The following is a 12,718-nucleotide window of genomic DNA, read 5'->3' as shown; positions in this document are numbered from 1 at the left end:
AGGTGGGGGGTGGGGGTGTGCAGTATACAGGTGGGGGGTGCATTATACAGGTGGGGGTGTGCAGTATACAGGTGGGGGGTGCATTATACAGGTGGGGGGTGGGGGTGTGAAGTATACAGGTGGAGGGTGGGGGTGTACAGTATACTGGGGTGTGCAGTATACAGGTGGAGGGTGAGGGTGTGCAGTATACAGGTGGGGGGTGTGAAGTATACAGGTGTAGGGTGGGGGTGTACAGTATTATGGGTGTGCAGTATACAGGTGGGGGGTGTACAGTATATAGGTGGGGGTGGGGTGTGCAGTATACAGGTGGAGGGTGGGGGTGTACAGTATACTTGGGGTTGCAGTATACAGGTGGGTGGGTGCAGTATACAGGTGGGGGGTGTGAAGTATACAGGTGGAGGGTGGGGGTGTGAAGTATACAGGTGGAGGGTGGGGGTGTGCAGTATACAGGTGGAGGGTGGGGGTGTACAGTATACTGGGGTGTGCAGTATACAGGTGGGGGGTGGGAGTGTACAGTATTCTGGGGGGTGCAGTATACAGGTAGGGGTGTACAGTATGCAGGTGGGGGGTGTGCAGTATACAGGTGGGGGGTGGAGGTGTGCAGTATACAGGTGGGGGGTGGAGGTGTGCAGTATACAGGTGGGGGGTGGAGGTGTGCAGTATACAGGTGGGGGGTGGAGGTGTGCAGTATACAGGTGGGGGGTGGAGGAGTGCAGTATACAGGTGGGGGTGGAGGTGTGCAGTATACAGGTGGGGGGGTGAGCACAGTCAGTATGCAGACAGCTGTGTAGGGAAGTTGGTGTCCCCCTGGCTGTAGCTCCTCTCACAGACACACAAAGCAGTGAAGGTATGTGCATAGGTTACTCACCCTCAGGCAGATGAGGAGCAGTGTAATGAGTACGGAGCCCCACGCTGGCTCCTCACATCATTGGATACTGATTTCTCTCTCCTCCATTGATGTCCATACACTCCGCCCTCTTCCTCACTCAGGACCGTCTAACCCCGCCCCCCCGGTGACGCCCTACAACTCCGCCCTCAGAGCTAATCCTCTCTCCTAACTCGTCTCAGACGGAACAGGACTCAGTCCCTTGCAGATCGCCCTCTGAGGAGTTACTGGGCGATCTGAGGGAGCTGCCGTTCGAACGAGGGGGAGAGGAGGGGGGTGTCCCTTACTGAAGGAGCAGGACAGGAAGATGCCAGGGCGCACCATCGGGTTTCAGCTGCTCTGCTGCCAATTATTTCAACAACACCTCTAGTGGCCGTGGCTGCGCCCTGGGCGGCAGTGCGCCCTAGGCGGCTGCCTAGTCCGCCTAGTGGTAGCGCCGGCCCTGACTACGAGGCATCCAGAGGCATCAGCCCATAGCCAACGGCAAACGCTCGCCCATCACAACTACCATCTTTAGGGGCATATAATATCCTCGCATATTCCCCAGTCTAGTCATCCAAAAGACACCTACAGTCCCTACACGGCATGTCGAGTTTCCCTATGCGCATCATCCCTCAGGGTTGCGCCTTTGTGTCATGCCTGTTGGTCTTACTGTCCCTCTCACAGGATCCAGAGCAAGTCCTCAGCCTGGATCCCGCGGCAATAGCAGTCCTTGCTATGCGGGAGGAATTCCTATCATCTGGGAATGGCGTCTCCCTGTTCATTCCCTCCGTGTCTTCCCTTTCTCCCCAGGTGATGACCGACGCAGCGGCCTCCACGGGCTTGCGGCTGTTTTTGGCCACCTCTGGCTCGCAGCTCCCTGGCCTCCCCAGTTACTGGCAATTCCTGGCTGTGCCAAGGCGTCCTCTCTGTTGATTATGTCCTTCCTACGTCGACTGGTCCAGCTCTTGTTGTTGTTTCAGTTCAACATCCGTTGTTCCTTTATCCCCGGTAAATTCAATCAGGCAGCGGACGCCCTCTCCCGCTTTAACCTTGTCTCGTTTTCGTTCAGGTACCCGGAGCCGGACCAACATCAGCAGCTACCCGGACTGGTCTCAGCTGACCCTGGATTAGCCCCTCACCTCCTAGCGGCTACTCAACTCATTGATCACTCCCTTTCCCGCAAATAACCTCAAGGCCTTTCAATTAGCCTGGAGGGCCTTTAACCGCTTAATCACGTATCACAGCACAGAGACGTCCCGTGTCAAGCAAGTCATAGCCTTCATTTCCTACTGCCACTCGCAGTTGGCGTTATCCTTAATACGATCCGGCTATACCTGACCGGTGTATAACATTTCACCTCCCTCCAGGACCCTACCGTACCCTCCTTATTTTACCACGCCGTTCAGGCTGTTATGCGCGGTATCCAGAAGCGCCAGCCGATGGCCGGCACCAAACGACTGCCTATCACAGGAGACGTTTTAGAAATATGTCAGATATCCTGGCCACTGCACCTTTTCGGTCTCCACGTTAGTGTCATTTACAAGCGGCCGTGCACCCGGCCTTCTGCGGCTTCTTGCGGCCGGGCGGGTTTACTGGTAGTGGCCTCACAGCACGCATGCTGTGCAGGCGCCACCTGGTCCGATTCAAAGACCATTTCGTCGTACACTTGGCAGTCTCCAAGACACAGCAGCTTGGCTCGGGTACGGACATACACTTCTATAAGTCCAACAACCGCTGGTACCCGGTCGCCATTCTCGCCCGCTTGTTGACCCTTTTGGCTGACCAACCAGGAACTAGTACGTTTCTGCCCTTTCACTCGAAACCTCTCAACGCAGCCCAGTTCATGGAGCATGTCAGGATACTCCTGGGCATCCTTCACCTCAATCCTGCTCACTATTCAGGACAGTCATTTCGTATCGGGGCAGCTTCAACGGCCTCCCGCCAAGGGGTCCCGGTCCATGTTATCAAAAAGTTGGGTAGATGGAAGTCCTCCTGTTTTGCCCGTTACATACCCAATCCGCAAATTGAGATGGCCCAGGCCTTTGTCAAACTTACCCAGTAACAGTCTTGATTCAATAAAATGCATCCCCTACCTGAGTGTTTTTGCCCCCTTATTCTTGGTATACCGTACGTTAGACCAGGGCACACTTTCAGGTCCATTTCAAGTAAGCGAGTTTATGTTATCCTTGTTTGTCATCCTTATCCGTATCGGTCAGAGGGCTCCACACCATAAATAGAAAGGCCAGTATGGTGGCCTGAAATTATGGGAGGAGCCCAGTGGAATATATAAACCTGCCGTTCGCCCATCTTCCTCGTCGGTTCCGGTGCGCGATACCCGCCCACCCGTCCCCTTTATCAGGGCTTTTCTCTAGCATACTCCTCATATGAGTACTCATTTCACCCATTTCATTTTAAGGTATGCCCCCTTATTCTTGGTATACCGTACGTTAGACCAGGGCACACTTTCAGGTCCATTTCAAGTAAGCGAGTTTATGTTATCCTTGTTTGTCATCCTTATCCGTATCGGTCAGAGGGCTCCACACCATAAATATATATTTTATCTTTGGCTTAATTACTTTGACCCCAGTCAGATTTTAAAGTAGAACTACAGGAAATACACATCCAAGCTATTCTTAAATAACAACTTTCACTAGATCCTTGCAATACTCACCCCTACAGAAGGCCATGTCCCATGACCATTTTAATAGAAATTGAATGGTTGCACACTCCCCAGAAGCATGAATACTTTATTGAAGTGTCAAATACAGATTAAAACATCACAGCACTAGAGCACTGACAGGTAGAAAGGTAGATGTGTTTCACACTGTCACATTCATTTTTGTAACAAATAAGTGCTGCTGTGCACCAAATGCGTCTACCTTCCCACTTGTCAGTGCTCCATTGCTTTAAAGTTGTATTTGACACTTCAGTAAAGTATATGCGCTTCCAGGGGCGTGTGGGGCCATTCCATTTCTATTGTCAGGATCTCAGAAGCGGGGGCACCTCTGTCTGTGGATCACATATGGGTCTGAGTGTCCTTACCTTACCTTGTTGCTGTTTGTGTGAACATGACTAGATGTTGCTAGTCTTTAGCTGGTCACATACCTGTAGATTTCGTTTAAACATTCTTGTTTTCTGAACATGTGTTAGATTATCTAAGAGTTAAAAGTGCTTACTTACATAGAGGAGATCCAAGCAATGCTGTCGCCCCCTCTGGATAGATGGCGGGCAACACAGATTAGACACTTTCTTTCTGCCTCGCATTTCGTGCCCTCAGCTAGCTACGCCACATCTGACTTTGAGAGGTTATATCTAGACCCTGCCCCTCTCCGCCATACATTGTCCTTAATGTACAAAATGCTGATTGAGCCCCGAGACAGCTACTTGCCTCCCTTCCTAGTGAAATGGGAAAACGATCTCAACCTAATCTTTTCAAAGGATCAGAGAGAACGCATTTTGTTCTTTGCTCACCGCTCCTCAATGGCGAGCAGATTTCAGGAGGTGGGGATTAAGTTGCTGACCAGGTGGTATAGGGTACATACTCTCCTACATAGGATCTATCCTTCAGTTCCCCCTACTTGCTGGCATTGTCAACAATCTGACGGAACGTTACTGCACGTTTTCTTGACTTGCCCAAGGGTCCGCCCCTTCTGGGACAGTATCAGACGAGTAATTTTCAGACTGTCAGACATTTCATTGGTAGATGACCCCACACAGTGCTTGCTCCATCTCACTCCGATGTCCAGGCGGTGGTATAAAAAGTCCCTAATGATTCATCTCTTTAATGCCACTAAAATATGTATCCAGCAAAAATGGAAAACTGCAGAGCCCCCAACGATTGGTCAATGGATAACTGTGGTGAATGAAATCAACCTGATGGAACAACTGACGGCCGCACTACATAGAAAGAAAGAAGAATTCAACAAAACCTGGCACTACTGGCACGAGTTTCGATTCTCTCAAGACTATAACACCTTTGTAGCCCCCTCGACGGAGTGAATGTAACCATGTATGACCCACGATTCCATATCCACCTGCATATATAACCAACCCCCCCTTTTTTTTCCCCTCCCCCTCTCCCTTCTCCCCTCACTTTACTCCCTCCACTTCTTATTACTATTGTTCTCGTTCTCTCTTTCTAATCTTTCCTTTCTCCCTTCTATTCTCCGTGTCGAAGAGCTTCCTTGTCACGCTGGAAATTTTTTTTATGGGTGCACCCGACCAGTGGCACTAACAAGGTCCTAATTCGTTGTTGTTTTTGTACTAACTATTACATAGGGGTACTGGAGCTATTCTAACATCCGCTGTTTCATTAAGCTCTGCATAAGGATTGCTATATTGCTGTTGCGGTACTCTTTATTCCGTTGACCTTTGTACTATTATATGTTGTTGGACTATTTTGCCCTGTCGGTTGTGCTCAATAAAAACTTTTAAATGGAAAAAAAAAAGTGCTTACTTAGACTCAGCAATCACTTTTAAGCAGAAAAACTGAAGGAAAACGATGGAAATGTTTTATGTAATCCAATGATGACAAATAAATTTATATTGTTTAAACTGGCTCCTGGCAAGAAAAAATCATAACTAATGTTATTGGTGTGGTGCTCAACTGAAAAGTTGTAAGAAATTAGTTGAGTCTGTGAAAACACCATTGAATGCTTGAATTAACGATTTTGATCCTTTCTCATCCAAACGTTCAAACAAAAATCTACAAGTGTAAGGCCAGCTTTGTGGGCTGAATCATGGCCAGTGTCATTCAACTCACTTTCTGTGAGCCCAATCTGTTGTGGACAGATCTTCTGGGGGTGCATCATCAAGCTGACCTGAGCTCAGAGCACTACTGCCTTGAGCACGTCTCAGGCATCATTAAGTTAGCTTCATTTAATGCAAGAGGAAGGCTTGCCCACCACCGAAATTGGAGTGGAAAGACTTGTAACATTATTGGACAAGCCAGGAGATCCTTGAGACTCTTGGAAAAAAGATAGCTATACAAACTTAAAAAAATAGAATAAAAAAATGCATATAAGCTTGGTGGGGGTGGACTAAAGAGTCCTTATTTAATTGCTGTGATTTCCCCTCACATCCTGTCCCGTGACAACTTGTGCTTAGAAAACAATTTAAAGAGGGATTTCACTGGAAAAATTTTAATTAAAAGCCAGCAGCTATAAATACTACAGATGCTGACTTTTAATAAATGGACACTCACCTTTCCCAAGGTCCAGCGATGTCGGCAGCCGAGGCCGATCGATCGCTCGGCTCTCGGCGGCTGCTGCCGCCGCCATTCTGGGTGAGGGAATCAGGAAGTGAAGCGTCGCTGCTTCACTTCCCAGTTCCCTACTGTGCATGCGCGAGTCGCGCAGCACAATAGGAATGCTCCGTGCTGTCTCTGGGACCCGTGTGTGTCCCAGCAGACAGCGCGCCGGGACCGGAAGAGGCATAGACTCCCGTTGGAGTCTATGCCCGGAAGTGGGTGCAAATACCTGTCTTAGACATGTATCTGCACCCCCCTCCACCCTGAAAGGTGCCAACTGTGACGCCGGAGGGGGGGGGGGGTTCCGATGAGCGGAAGTTCCACTTTAGGGTGGAACCCTGCTTTAAAGCTCAAACTTAGTTGGCAATGGCTAGGAAACATCAGGTCATATGTGTAGCCTATCTTGATTTCAGCAAAGCATTTCGTAAAGTTCCACATAATGATCTAATACAAAAGTTGTACAAGCTAGGACTTGGGTGGTTCAGTGGAAAGGTTTGTTGAGTAAGGTATGTCCTTTTGCTGATGACACAAAGGTGTGTAATATGGTTGGAGTAGGTAGGTGGGAGATTGGTCAAAGCAGTGAAAACTGCAGTTCAATGTTTCTAAATGTAAAATAATGCACCTAGGGGAAAAGAATCCTTTGACAGAGTACAACTTTGGGGAGAAAGTGCGGGCACTACAGAGGAAAAAGATTTGGGGGTACTTATTTCAGATGATTGCAATATGAGCAAACAGTCCAGACAGGGAAAAAATCGCATAGAATACTAGGATGCATCACCAGAGGGTTCATCAACAGGAGGAAAGAAGTCCTGATTTCCCTATATCAGGGATGGCAAACCTTGGCACCCCAAATGTTTTGGAACTACTTTTCCTATGATGCTCCACTACATTGCAGAGTGCATGAGCATCATGGGAAATGTAGTTCCAAAAAATCTGGGGTGCCAAGGTTCGCCATCACTGCCCTATATAGATCTTTATTGAGACCTCATTTAGAATACTGTGTCCAGTTCTGGAGATTTCACAAAAAGATATTGATAAGGTAGAACAAGTCCAGAGACAGGTAACAAAAATGGTGAAAGATTTGAAGGATAAACTTATCAAGAGCGACTTCAGGAACTTAACCCCTTCACGCTGACCGCCTCCCAGCCCTTTAAGAGTTCTAAAAGCCAAGAGGCAGAGGCAGGCATTCATGTCATTTGACTGCTATAATTGGCTTTCACAGTGGTCACATGATCACAAAGCTCCTGATCGCAAGTTTGCATTGGGAGCTTACCGATCCCGTGGTAAGTTGTTTACACAATGGCTGCATATATGGGGCCACTCGGCATTAAGGCCCGCCCACCGAGAGGCCGCATATATGCGTGCAGCCGGCGCAAAGTGATTACTCTGTACCAGGGCCGTCTTTAATATAGATTGGACCCTGGGCAAAATTTTTCTTGGGGACCCCCCATGCAATTTCCCTCTCCAACTACTCTGAGACATACAATAAATAGCAGCTAGACTTAAAATCTGTTTTCTGTATCACATCAGGCAGCAATTGCGATTGGTTGCCAGCAGTTACAGCATATCATTACTGCTTACTGACTAGTTGCTAGAGGTTATAGCACACATGGCTCACTGATTAGTTGCTAGAGGTTACAGCACATCACCTCCTCACAGCAGGGGAGCATGATATACATAGGAATGCCGTCTTTATTTACATATCAATGCCGCCAGCCACAGCTATTTACTTAGTATTGTCGCCGCTATTTACATATGAATGCCGGTTATTTACATGTAAACACAGGGTCTGCAGGTGAGTCATCTGCACACAACAATAGGGCAGAGCTGGGCAGCATTAGTAGCAGCACTTTACACTGAGATATCGGGACACAGCACAGGAATAAAACTTCAAGGGACAAGGGAATTTAAACCTGGATAGTTGGCAAATTTGAGGCAGCTGTTTTGGGCCCCACAATAATGACAGGGCCCAGGGCAGCTGCCCCTTTTTCCCTGGCTTAAAGACGGCCCTGCTCTGTACAGTCTGGAGCAAAAAAGGGAAAGCTTTAAATACATCAAGGGCTTGAATAAGGTTCAGGAGGACAGTATTTTCAATATGAAGTCAAGATCGAGAACATGTGGACATGACCTCAAACTAGCACAGAAAGTTCAAAACTAATCTTAGAAAGTATTACTTTACTGAAAAGGTAGTTGATACTTGGAATAGACTTCCAACGCTGGTAATGAGTCAGTCAACAGTAAGTGACTTCAAACATGCTTGGGACAACATAGATCTATACTCAGACAAAAATAAAGCAAAAAAAAAAAGAATAAATGTATATGTAAAAAATAAAAAAACGTAACTCAATGAACCACTTAGTCTTTTTTCTGCCGTCACTTTTTATGTTATTATGTGTATATAATAAATTCTTCAACATTTGAGTTTGTGTTATAATACTGCATTCTTTGCTTTTGATACAGGTTCTTATATACAGAGATCCATTGTGAAGAATTCCTTTGCACGAGGTGGCATTCTGACTGGAATTTCACATTTTACAGTGGTGGAGAATATCTTCTACGATATTCAAGGTCACGGCCTGGTTGTTGGTGAGATGTTTAATATCAATGATAACAGTCATTTTTTAAGATGCAGTTTTATGTAATTTGGCTGAATTATGACCAAAATGATTGTGTTTTGTTCATGCTCTATCTTGCTTCTTACTTATTACCTCCATGTCCCCGATTCACTTACATTTCCTTCAGGGCCCTTTAGGAGTATTTGCTGCCCTAGGCTCCAATAAGCATTTCACTCCATTCTCATAAATGTTCAAAGAAAATCCAATCTAATGAGTTTATGAGTGCATGGGAAATTCTCATTTATTTTGGTATACAGTATATAGCTGTTCCCTCACTTCAGCAGTTCATGCCTTTTGTATCATTTGTGGCTCCTTATTAGACTGGAAGTTCCGATGAGCAGGCCCTCTTCTATCTCTAGCTGGGTTTTAACTATTATTGTATTTTTGGATGTTATTTATGTTTCCTTTAGATACCTTTCAAATGGGCATACCGTCAATCCACTTCTGACCTGTTTTTAAAGAGAAACAAGAGGTTATGAGGCCACATAGGCAGTTGCTGCGACTGAAACTAATGTGACCAAACCTACAAGGTTATAGAACATCTATGGACTATCTCAGTAATTATTAACACAGGTAAGTCGAAAATAAGTTAAAAAGAATTTTTTAATAATACCCATAGAGAAAAATTATACAAAGACATATACAGTCAAGCAAAGAAATATAAAAACATCCACCACAACTATCGGGTTTCCCCGTGAAGTTTATGTTGAGGAGTGGTGTGGCGAAATTCCTCTACCGGTTTTGCAGTAAAAAAACACTTCTTCAGGAGGGAGATCTACAAGGTTTTTGACCGCGAAACCGGTAGAGGGATTTCGCCACACCACTCCTCAACATAAACTTCACGGGGAAACCCGATAGTTATTGTATAGTTGTGGTGGATGTTTTTATATTTCTTTGTTTGACTGTATATGTCTTTGTATAATTTTTCTCTTTGAGTATTATTAAAAATGTATTTTTAACTTATTTCCAACTTACCTGTGTTAATAAGTACAGAGATAGTCCATAGATGTTCTATAACCTTGTAGGTTTGGTCACATTAGTGGCCTCATAACCTCTTGTTTCTCTTTAAAAATTATTGATTAGGATGATGGTACTTGTATACATGTCTCTTCGAATTTATGTTTAACTGGGGCTTGAAACTCATTGCATTGCCACTTCTGACCTGTGATAAGATGCATCAAAAGCGGACTGCAATTTTAACTTAGCAGGGGATCCATAGACGGATCCCTTGCTGAGACAGATAAGAAAAGAAATGGATGCCACATTGGTAACATCCATGTTCATTCTGATTCTATTCTGTTTCTCCTCCATCTTGTGATGGGGCCTGTTCAGGTCCATTGGACCGAACGCAATACGTTTTCATCCAGGTTGATTTTGTGGAAAAGAACAATAAGGAATGGATATAAATGGACAAACATCCATTTAAATGCACCTGCCAATAGAGACTGCATAGGTCTGAAACTGGACAGAATCTGAATGAACACGGATGTCTTGTGTAATATCCATTTCTGTTCTGATCCGACCTAACAGGGGATCCACCTATCTATGGAAGAGGCCTTTCGATATCAACTAAGACAGCAGCCACAAGTGCAAAGGGCACTTCTCATTAAGCCCAGACTGCCAGAGAAACTTCCCCATGGGGTGTATAACCATGCAGCCTGGGCTGACAATGGAAGTCCGAATAGACTTACATAATAAACATGACCTGACTAGTTACAATACTATGCTGAAGACTGGGAATAAGGCTACGTATCCTTGGAATATTTTTAAATATATTGTGTGGAGGGTTTCAGGCAGAAAGAGAGGATAGATTAGTAAATGGACTAGAGGTTTGCTGTAGGATGAATATTTTTGTGTTTCATTTTTTTTAATGTTTTATTTTTTATTTTAGGAGAACCTTTCCATGGACCACTTGAAATTAAGCATAATCTAATGATCAGGATGTCAGGCAGCAATGGTCTCTCCAATATTGAAATTCTGGCTCCAGCTGCTTTTTATATCAAGTCACCTTCCAGCACCATAGAGGTAGGAAGACATTGACGGAAACATGGTCTGTTAATAATGGAATGCCATGGTCTCCTCTCCTTATTATAGGACTGTCACTCTTTCAGACAGTCTAATGAATAACAAAGCTAAACTGTCAATACTGGTCAACGACGTGTGTCGATATGTCAAAAAAATAATACTGATTAATCTGCAGCCATCATCTAGCAATAACCTATGAAAGGGCTCACCAAACTTTTTAATTTGAGGGCCACATCATATATTTTACAGATATTCGCGGGTCGAAAAAAAAAAAAAAGAGTTATTTATTAATGAATTCTCAGCCATGGAATAGAATAGAATTTGAAAGGCACAAGATTCAACCTGGTGATCTGTTCATGAACGTCCTTATTCGCACATATACTTATACATATACTTATACTTCCTTTTACAGAACGCTCTGTCCCTGTCCTAAAATTGTTACCCAGATTACAAGTGGGCATTTCAACACATATTGTATACACGGTTCACCATTCCTGGACTGCTCATGAGGACTATTAAAGAAAAACTATAATTGTTACTACTGCAAAAAAAAAAGATTTAGCGTGTTTATTTGAGATGATTGCAAAATGAGCAAACAATCTGACAGTGGAGAAAGCAAAAAAAACATTTTTGGGGTTCATCACTAGAGGGATCACTAACAGAAAGAAGGAGGTCCTGATTCTCCTATATAGGTCTTTAGCTATAACTAGAAGGATCACCAGCAGAAGAAAGTAGGTCCTGATTCCTCTATTTAGACCTTTGTTTATTACTAGAAGAATCTCAAGCAAGAGGAAGGGAGTCTTGAGTCTTCCTATATAAATCTTCCTAGATAAATCTTTAGAGGGACCACTATATGAAGGAAGGAGGTCCCAATCACCTATATGAATCTTTAGTTATCACTAGGGGTATCACCAGCAGGAGGAATCAGTTGCTGATTTCTATATATAGATCTTTGGTTATCACTAGAGGGATCACCAGCAGGAGAAAGGAGGTCCTCATTCCTCTATATAGATCTTTAGTTATCACTAGAGGAATCACCAGCTGGAGGTCCTCCTTCATCTATAGAGATATTTATGATTTCCCTAGCTATTTAGTTACATTGTATATAGAATACTGTGTCCAGTTCTGTAGACCTCACTTATGAAAATATATTAAACTGAATGAGTCCAGAGACAGGCAATGAAAATAGTGAAAGGTCTGAGGTATAAAGCATATCAAGATATCAAAATATCAAAGAGACATCCCAATGTAGCAAAGAGACAGCCCAATCCAGCAAAGATACAGCCCCATCCAGCAAAGAGACAGCCCAATCCAACACAGCTCTTCCACATGGCTGTATTGTGACTGGCTTCAAAACCAGCATCCGGTCTGCAGGGAGAGGAAGAGTGCAGATGATATCACTCTGCCTTCCCCTATCTCAGGTTTCAGCCGGATCTAAGTTAGCTGCATCAGCTCACTTCATTCTAAAGCAATAGTATACAGCAGGGATATGCAATTAGCGGACCTCCAGCTGTTGCAGAACTACACGTCCCATGAGGCATAGCAAGACTCTGACAGCCACAAGCATGACACCCAGAGGCATGATGGAACTTGTAGTTTTGCAACAGCTGGAGATCTGCTAATTGCATATCCCTGGTATACAGAGAGTGCTTCTTCCTCACCTCTGGCTCAGGTGAATGCTATTAAGTTAAGAAATCATTGGTTTTGGGGCCCAGGCTCATATTAACGAGTTGTAATTGCTACTAAACAGCAGCAACAACCCGTTGGTTGGGGCCCAGGTCCCCTACATGTGTTTGGGCCATACCCCCTGATGGTGGCCCTGGAAAAGGGGGCACACAGTTTAAAATTGAAATCAATAAAATGTGCAAGTAAGGTTCAGGGGTCAGTATTTTTACCATAAAGCTAGAATCCAGAACACAACATGACTTTAACCGCTTGCTGACCACCGCCTGTATATTTACG

The 12,718-nt window shown here is 44.9% G+C and overlaps 1 protein-coding gene across 2 annotated transcripts in view; it reads left to right on the top strand.

Moving 5' to 3' along the window:
• Positions 1 to 12,718, top strand: part of PKHD1 (PKHD1 ciliary IPT domain containing fibrocystin/polyductin) — a 975,887-nt gene that overhangs the window by 524,179 nt on the left and 438,990 nt on the right. For both annotated transcript variants that reach the window (XM_077489019.1, XM_077489018.1), the window contains 2 exons: positions 8,577 to 8,702; positions 10,623 to 10,756. In XM_077489019.1, coding sequence (XP_077345145.1) covers positions 8,577 to 8,702; positions 10,623 to 10,756 — 260 coding nt within the window. The remainder of the gene's footprint in view (positions 1 to 8,576; positions 8,703 to 10,622; positions 10,757 to 12,718) is intronic.

Source organism: Lithobates pipiens, unplaced genomic scaffold (assembly GCF_037356315.1).
Source record: "Lithobates pipiens isolate NorthernLeopardFrog02 unplaced genomic scaffold, aLitPip1_a1.2 Scaffold_18, whole genome shotgun sequence".
Classification (NCBI taxonomy): Eukaryota; Metazoa; Chordata; class Amphibia; order Anura; family Ranidae; genus Lithobates; species Lithobates pipiens.
Note: the sequence above shows the minus strand (reverse complement) of the source record. Positions and strands in the feature narration are given on the sequence as shown.